Source organism: Macrotis lagotis, chromosome X (assembly GCF_037893015.1).
Source record: "Macrotis lagotis isolate mMagLag1 chromosome X, bilby.v1.9.chrom.fasta, whole genome shotgun sequence".
Classification (NCBI taxonomy): Eukaryota; Metazoa; Chordata; class Mammalia; order Peramelemorphia; family Peramelidae; genus Macrotis; species Macrotis lagotis.
Window position 1 is genome coordinate 147,912,595 of NC_133666.1, and position 9,215 is coordinate 147,921,809.

A 9,215-nucleotide genomic window follows, 5' to 3' on the forward strand; every position below is an offset into this window, starting at 1 on the left:
TCTCAGTTCCTAAAAAGAGTCTTATTTTTTATATCTTTTATTTTTGCATCAGTTGTTCTGGATATGCTTATCCCTCTTACTCTCAAAGAATTCCCCCTTATAGCAAAGAAAAACAATGAAGTCAAGTCACCTCAGAGTAGATAGGTGGCTAGAACTTTGGGGGTTGGAATCAGGAAAACCTGAGCTCCAATATGACCTCTTTGTTGATGCTATTGTTGTTTGTCCTTCATTCTCTCATCCTTCTGAAGTCTTTGGTCCTTTTCAAGAAGCTGAATGGCTAGGTGGTGCAGTGGATAGAGCACCAGCCTTGGAGTCAGGAGTGCCTGGGTTCAAATCTAGCCTCAGACACTTAATAATTACCTAGCTGTGTGGCCTTGGGCAAGCCACTTAACTACATTTCCCTTGCAAAAAAAAAATCTAAAAGAAAACTGCCTCAGAAACATACTTGCTGGATAACTGCAGGTTTTTTGTTTTCTAGATGCCTGCCTGTCTCAGGGACTGGCAAAAGACTGGGGTGCTAATTACCTGTGTGGGCTCCCAGTGGTCAGTGAGGTGACTGAATGAGTGATTGAGCATTGAGAGAATGAAGACACTTCCTAACTTCATATTGAACTGGATAAACTGGATATTAGTCCTCTGTTGCAGCTTGCTTCCTTGGGGCCCACAGCAGTGACCTCCCTCCTGGAGGGGAGCTGAGAATAAGGAGTCAAGCCACTACTGCCTTATGCCTCCAACTCAATTTTATTATTGCTTAGCTATTACATATATACTGTTAGGTCTTCTGGGGTAGAACAAAGAATAATGAGGTATTTGTTAGGGGTGCAAGCAATGTGTATATATGCAGCTTCTTGCATTACAGGGTAGGAGGGTACATTAGGGAGGAGATGATAAGGTACAGCTGTGTCTAGTGCCCTTGGACAGTGGGGCAGAATGTCCAGTTCCCAAGGACTCTGGCTCCCAAGGACTCCAGCTCACCTTATCTCTCAGGGTGGCAAGCCAGCTCCTGAGACTGTCCAGGTGGCGGTTTACTTGGAGATGATTTGTGTCATGGCTGTTAGAATAGCCTGTGTACCCACATCTCCCCCCTGTTTTTCATTTAGGACCTGGAGGGCCTGGATAGTCATGGCAGAGCTGATGAGGGCTTTTGCAGCTCTGCGCCGGTTAATCAAAGAACAGAGGAGGAGTAATAGACAAATAAGAATGAGAACCCCAAGAACAATTTTGGTTGGGGAAGTCCAGCTAAAAAATCCAGCTAAAAAAAATCATGCAAGAGAATGTCTATGGAATCACTATTTAGTCGTGGTCAGATGACCGTGTCATTAAGGTCTAGGACCTTATATGTCATGCTGGCAAGCAGGGATTGCAAGTGGGAGTCCCACTGGGAAGAAAGCTGCCTATTGAGGAGAGTCTGAGCATGGGAAAGTTTTTTTACAAGGCATGGTGTTACACAAAAGGAGGTATATCTTGCATCACACATGGTCCTAATTTGCTGTTCTACAAAAGAGATTCATTCATTAGTGAGGGCTAGCTGTTGGTTTAGGTTAAGGATAGCTCCTCTCAGGAGATTATTAACCTCATTTTGCTGGTGAAAGATTCCAGCCATTTGTCTGGCCATGTGCTCTATATCCTCCGGCCGCGGGGTGGTGGCAAGGGTGGTGGCTATAGAGGTGGCTGCAGAAGCTATAAATGTAATAAGGGATGCTATGAGCAGGGTAAGTAGGCCAAGGGCTTGGGATTCCCTGTGATAGATTGTAACTTGTTGAGTCCACCCATCAGTGGTCACAGGTATCCATAGATACCTGGGTGTACGGACCAGGACATGTGTGTCAGCATCAGGCAGGGTGCAAGAGGTAAGATAGCAAGAATTATTACTGGAGCAGTTCAGGATATCAGAGTGGTCAGGGGTCAGATTGGTAGCTGCCCAGAAAAATGGGGGTGTGAGACAGGCCTGACTATGTAAAAATACTGATTTTTCTGGCTGTATTGTAGGCTCAACCAGTGCTAGCTTGGACCGCCTAGGGTCTGTTTTTCCCCAAGTTCCATTATACCAGACAAGCCCTCTCATGAAAAAAAGAGGTCTAATGTCTGGGCCTGAGACAGGGCGGTGTATTTTGTATGTGTAGGGGGGTCTATATCTCAATGGGGGTGCCCCAACCTCATCTAAAGCAGAATAGATACTGAGCCGTGAACCAATACGGAATGCATAGGGGCCTCTGCATGGGACCCAGGGGATCTGTGGAGACCAGAACTGGGGGAAATGTCCAATGTTAGGGAGAAAAGGGCAGGGAGGGGAGTGTGGAATTTGGGGTGGTCTAGTATACAGTGTTCTAAAATCCTTGGGCCAGCACACACCAGTACCATTGTATCCCCATAGACTTCCAGCTGGGAATCTTATGTCAGAAGAGTCAAAAGCAAAAAGGTCCCCTTGAAATGAGCGGGATAGCGGGACCCAGTATGGGTGTGCAAAGGACCAATTAAAGGTGAAACCAACAGAATTGGAAATGTTAAGAGTCCCGGAAAATGGTGTAGCTGCTTGTTCTTCCGGTGAGAGTGTGGGGAGACCCACAGTTCCACTACTGGCAAAGAGTGCAGGGAAGAGAGATGCATCATAACCTATGGGTAAAAGAATTGGGGGGGGGAAGGGATAAGTGCCCATCGGGGGGTGGCCTGTACTTCGGGGGTATTCAGCAGGAACAGCATAGTAATGAGGAGCTAGTGAAGAGACAAGTGTCCTCTGGATTTTAAGTCCATTGCTCTTTTTGTCAAGGTGAGGAGCTGGTGCTGGAGCACTATGGGAGGTTGGGGAAATTGCTTCCTCCCCCCTCCCTCTGCATCTTGGGTCTCATCTACTGTTGTTCAGCGACATTCTCTGCATCTCTTTGGTGAGGGCTGCGATGTGGGGTGTCATCTTGAGAGGCAGGTCGGATCAAACGGTCAGGAATCCACAGTGGGGCAGTGCAATCTGTGGGAAAAACATAAGCAAACCCTCTCCCTTGTGTTAGCATAGGGTCAGGTCCCCTCCATTTGTTAGAAATAGGATCCTTCCAGTCAACCATGGGCAGAGGTGTGGCTGGGAAAAGGGTCCCCCAGTGTTTAAAGGCGGGGGAAAACCCTTCAGAATCAAAAGTCAGGAAGTTCATAGTAAAGAGGGCCTTGTGCAGGGCAATTTTCGGGCCACGCCAGTTGTGGGCATCACTGTCTTTTTTGTTTTAGGAGAGTGTTCTTTAACGTGCCATGAGTCCGTTCAACAATTGCCTGGCCTTGTGGGTTGTGAGGAATTCCCATAACATGTTTAATTCTCCACTGGGAACAAAATGCGGCAAAGGGGAAGAGGTAAAGTAAGGGCCATTATCTGTTTTTATAGTGTGAGGGACCCCTAGGGTGCAGAAGGCGTACATCAAAGCAGTGACAACTGCTCTGGAAGTTTCAGAAGTCATGGCTTCAGCAAAAAGAAAGTGAGAAAAAGTGTCAATACAAGTAAATATGTATTTGTGCCGGCCAAAAGGTGCAAAATGAGTGACATCAGCCTGCCACAAAGAGTTGGGCCGCAGTCCGCGAGGATTGACTCCTGTCCTAGTGAGTGGGCCGAGGGGTAAAAAGGGTGCACACTTACTGCACTGTCGAGAGAGGTGTTTGCATGCCTCAATGGTTAGATCAGGGTAAAGACGGTGAAGGGAAGCTGGGGACAAATGAAACCTGTGGTGGAGCTCCTTTGCCTGTTGCAGGGAGTCAGAGGGGGTAGTTAACAAGATAAGATTGTCCACGAGACCATTGCCTGCAGACAAGGGGCCTGGCAGCCCGGTATGTGAGCTGATGTGGGAGAGGAACCATGGTGCTGCTCTGCTGTGTAGAAGTGACTGGCAGGAATGCATCAGAGCAGAGATGAGGTCAGACTCTTCTGGGGGCAGGGATGCAAAGGGGAGGCTAGAAAGTGTCTGCACAGCATAAGCACTGTCACTGAAAATGTTGATGGGATCGGAGGGGAAGCGGGCAAGGACCAAGGCCAGGGCCTGCAGTTCTCCCCATTGCACAGACTGGGTGTGAGGGCTCTTATGAGTGAACAAAACAGAGCCATTTTTGTAGATAACATAGCCCAAGTGCTTTCTGTTTGCATCTGTAAAGGCTACATAAGCCTGTGGAATGGGTTGAGGGGAGGGAAATGAGAAGGGGAGTGCGCTGACAGGGAGTGCTGAAATCCCCTTGAGGAGAGGGGAGGGCGGGTAATGGTTACCAACAGACCCTGTAAAGCCCAGGAGTGCCAAGGCGAGATCAGGGGAGTCAGAAAAGCAGTGAGGGATATGGTGAGGGGGTATGGGGAGGACAAATTCATCAGGGTCGGTTCCGAAATGAACTTATACCACCTTAAGGGTCTTTATGGGGTAGGGTTAACGTTAACTGGGAAAGCCTGAGTGAAAGGTTCTGGCTTGGGGGAAAATGCACCCCAGCAGGAATCTCTCATCTGGCAGGCTTCCGTGAAGTCATTAGTAGGTGCTGAGGGGGCAGGGGAAACATCCTGATGTTTCAAGCCCCAGGGGTTATCATCAATGGACTTGTCAGGGATTTTACCGTGTGTCCAGGGTGGCTCTGGGGGAGAGTGTTGGGGGAGTTGGATCCAGTCATCTCCCCGATGCAACTCAGGGTAGAGATGAGGAGGCTTTGGGGGGGGGGGGGGGGGTTGTCTGGCGGAGGATCCAGAGGATCCGGGGAGGGCTTAGGAGGAGAGGGGCAAGTAGATTTCTCATCAGTTTGAGTGCCCTCATTGCGTACCTCAGTGAGGTGGCACGGGCTCTCTGCTCTGCCCTTTTCTGCATCTAAAGCTGCCTGTAAAATATCTTGAGGCTTTTCCTCTCTCCCTGAAAGGCAGGCATGTATTGCAGTGACAATAGGATAGAAGGGCAGAGGGGGAGAAAAGTCGTCAGGGACCTCAGCTCTGCGGGCAAGTGTCAAAACATGCCTCCAAACATCAGGATCCAGGATGTGACCAGCTTCAATCCAGGGGGCCAAAGCCAAAACTGCCTGGAGTGTTATCTTACATTCTTTTTCAGTGCATTTCAGGCAACAGGAACTTAGGAGTTGTTTAAGAACCCGTACTTGCATATCTTGGGAAGAAGGGGGAAGATTCCCCATTAGGATAAGGGACTACAGGGGGCTCTAATAGCCGTGGGGCCGCTGGGGCGGGGCTGTTGAGAGTGAGAGACCAGCCCAAATGGGGCACTTACCTTGGCCAGTAAGGAGGAGTGCGAGTCTGAAGAGCTCTTCAGAGGGGGATCCCGGGTTCGGCACCATTTGTTGTGGCTTGCTTCCTTGGGGCCCACAGTGGTGACCTCCCTCCAGGAGGGGAGCTGAGAATAAGGAGTCAAGCCACTACTGCCTTATGCCTCCAGCTCAATTCTATTACTGCTTAGCTATTACATATATACTGTTAGGTCTTCCGGGGTAGAACAAAGAATAATGAGGTATTTGTTAGGGGTGCAAGCAATGTGTATACGCAGCTTCTTGCATTACAGGGTAGGAGGGTACATTAGGGAGGAGATGATAAGGTACAGCTGTGTCTAGTGCCCTTGGACAGTGGGGCGGAATGTCCGGCTCCCAAGGACTCTAGCTCACCTTATCTCTCAGGGTGGCAAGCCAGCTCCTGAGACTGTCCAGGTGGCAGTTTACTTGGAGATGATTTGTGTCATGGCTGTTAGAATAGCCTGTGTACCCACAGTCCTCTAATTCTCTTTTTTTTTAAGGTTTTTGCAAGGCAAACAGGGTTAAGTGGCTTGCCCAAGGCCACACAGCTAGGTAATTATTAAGTGTCTGAGACCGGATTTGAACCCAGGTACTCCTGACTTCAGGGCTGGTGCTTTATCCACTATGCCACCTAGCTGCCCCTAGTCCTCTAATTCTCAGGAGGGGAGTGACCATTGTTTCTCAACACAGTCAAAAGTGGGACTGAAAAGAAGGTAAAAAAACTGGGGAACCAAGCTATTGAAAGGGAAAAGATGGGGATAGAGTGTGACTTGACAGAATTAGCACCTCTTTTTAAAACTTTTATTTTATTTTATTTTTTTGTGAGACAATCAGGGATAAGTGGCATCCCTAGGGTCAAACAGATAGTAATAATGTTTGTCCTTCAGTTTCAAAGAAGACCATGGCATCAGGGAGGTGATATCATGACAAATTCATGAATCAGATTTGAGTGAGGAGGTTCTGTGCTACATCACCAACCTCACTTTCTCCTCCAGAGCCATCTGGCCCAGTGGCCAGATATGAATCAGGATAACTGGAGACAGCCCTGGACGTGGGACAATCAGGTTTAAGTGACTTGCCGAAGGTCACACAGCTAGTAAGTGACAAGTCTGAGACTGGATTCAAACTCCCATCCTCCTGAATCCAAGGCCCGAACTCTATCCACTGTGTCACCTAGCTGCCTTCAAATAGATTTGAAACTTCAAACTGAGACTGGATTTGAACTCAGGTCCTCCCCACTCCAGGGCTGGTGCTGTCAGCACTTCTTAAAGTCTATGTTGAGGTTAATACTCTGTTTAAGCAGTCTCATTGTCAGTTCTACCCAACATTATTACAGCTTTTAGTATGCTGTGAACACCCAAATGTAGAAATAACCCCCACTTCTTAACAGTAATATGTTAGGCATAGAAGAAAGAAAAATGAAAGAATCCTCAAAGTCCTCTAAGTACTTTGTTTAATCTGACAGATCAAATAAAGTTAGTATAACAGATCTAGTGCTGGAAGGGGCCTTAGAAATCATCTAAGAAGAGAACAATGAGGCAAGAAGAAATAACTTGTCAAAAGTCCCCCAAGTTGCAAAAAAAAAAAAAAAAGTAATATTTGAAACAGAGTTTCCTGACTATAGATTAGTTCTTTCTGCTGTACCATACAGTAACTGAATAAGTAAAAACATTTTCATTTGAGGAGGGAGAAAGCATTAACAACTACTAGAAGAATAGTACTGTTTCAAGAGATAGTACTTGAACTGAACCTTGAAGGAAAGTAGGGATTCTAAGAGTTAGAATTAAGGAGGAAACACATTGCTGGCATGGGGGGGGGGGGGGATGGGGTGGATAAGGAGGAGTAGGGAGTGGCACCTTGACTCATCAGTATATTTAGGTTTATAAAACTAAAGGGATTAAATTGAAAGGTTTGATTGCCTTAATAAAAAAGATGAGAGAGTATGTATAACATCTGAGTATAATTTTATTTCATAAAAACATGGAAAATTATACCTTAGGTTTTAATTAGATCTTTCTTCTTAGGGAAATAAAATGCCACCTCCTTTTTTATTATGCCATTTATCTCTCACCACATCTCTATGAGACAAGTAGAACTCAAGAAATATTTGACCCATTTTCTGAAGAAACTGAAATAGGAGTTAATAAATTTCACTTATTCAAGAATGAAGTCAAGTTTATTTTGATAAGATCTGATATTTGAGTTTTATAAGGAATTAAAACACATATAACCATAGCTGGCATTCATATAGCATTTTTAAGATTTACAAAGCACTTCAAGTATGTGAACTGAATTTAACCATGTCAACAACTCCATTTTATAGATGAAGAAAATGAGTCTGAGAAAGGTTGTGACTATTCTAGGGTCAAACAGCTAGTAAGCATCCAAGGCAGAATTCAAATTCAGGTCTTCCTGAATCAAAGTCTGGCATTCCAATATGTCACCCAAGAGGCATTCCCCAATATATAATGGTCATGGACTATGAATTGTTCTTTTTTTATTATTTTTTTTTAATTGTTTATGCTGAATTGAATAGACATCAAATGAATTAAGAATTTCCATATGTAAGATCACAATGCAATAAAAGTCATATGAAATATTAGGCCAAGAAGATATAGACCCAGAACCAATTGGAAACTGAATAACCTCATTTTAAAGAATGAGTGGACCAAAAAACAAATTATAGAAAGAATTAACCATTTTATCCTAGATAGTGATAAAAATGAAACAACATACCAAAACCTATGGGATTCACTCAAAGCAGCTCTCATGGGATATATTACAGTTTTAAATGCTTACATGAATAAATTGGAGAAAGAGGAAATCAATGAACTAAATATACAACTAAAAAAATTAGAGAGAGAACAAATTAAAAATTCCCAATTAAATACCAAACTAGAAATTCTAAAATTTAAAGGAGAAATTAATAAAATTGAAAGCAAAAAACTATTGAATTAATAAATAAATATGAAAAAACCAATAAAAATTGATAAACCCCTGGACAATTTGATTAAAAAAAAGAAAGAAGAAAACCAAATTGCTAGTATCATAAATGATAAAGGTGAACTAACCACCAATGAGGAGGAAATTAAATTAATAATCTGAAATTATTTTGCCCAACTCTATGGCAATAAATTTGATAATCTAAGTGAAATGGATGAATATTTACAAAAATATAAGTTGCCCAGGTTGAATGAAGAGGAGATTAAATACCTAAACAACCCTATCTCAGAAAAAGAAATTCAACAAGCCATCATTGAACTCCCTAAGAAAAAATCTCCAGGGCCTGATGGATTCACAAGTGAATTCTATCAAACATTTAAGGAACAATTGGTTCCAATTCTATATAAACTCTTTGGAAAAATAGGAAAGATGGAACTCTGCCTAACTCTTTCTTATGAAACCAATATGGTGCTGTTACCTAAACCAGGAAGAGTTAAAACAGAGAAAGAAAATTATAGACCTATCTCCCTGATGAATATAGATGCAAAAATCTTAAACAAAATCTTAGCAAAATGATTAGAACAAGTTATCATTAGGATAATACATTATGATCAAGTAGGATTTATCCCAGGAATGCAGGGTTGGTTCAATATTAGGAAAACTTAGTATACTCAATCATATCAACAACAAACCTATCAGAAATTATATGATCATATCAATAGATGCTGGAAAAGCGTTTGACAAAATACAGCATCCATTCCTACTAAAAACACTAGAGATTGTAGGAATAAATGGACTGTTCCTTAGAATAATTAGCAGTATCTATCTGAAACCATCAACAAGCATTATATTCAATGGGGAGAGGCTAGAGGCATTCCCAATAAGATCAGAGTGAAACAAGGGTGCCCATTATTACCACTACTATTCAATATCATACTGGAAATGTTAGCTTCAGCAATTAGAAAAGAAAAAGAAATTGAAGGAATTAGAATTGGAAAGGAAGAGACAAAACTCTCACTCTTTGCAAATGACATGGT

At 43.6% G+C, this 9,215-nt stretch overlaps 1 protein-coding gene across 1 annotated transcript; it reads right to left on the reverse strand.

The window, feature by feature from the left end:
* Window positions 1-733: 733 nt before the first annotated feature.
* On the reverse strand, window positions 734-5,523 carry LOC141498200 (uncharacterized). The gene is made up of 2 exons (XM_074201202.1): window positions 5,220-5,523; window positions 734-2,962 (listed from the first exon to the last, which is right to left on the reverse strand). The coding sequence occupies exon 2, from the start codon at window positions 2,654-2,656 to the stop codon at window positions 1,508-1,510; it is 1,149 nt and encodes a 382-aa protein (XP_074057303.1). The 5' UTR covers window positions 2,657-2,962; window positions 5,220-5,523; the 3' UTR covers window positions 734-1,507.
* Window positions 5,524-9,215: the final 3,692 nt, after the last annotated feature.

Coding starts and splice junctions, on each gene's coding strand:
- LOC141498200 (XM_074201202.1), bottom strand. CDS start 2,656: ATGGGCACTTATCCCTTCCCCCCCCCAATTCTTTTACCCATAGGTTAT.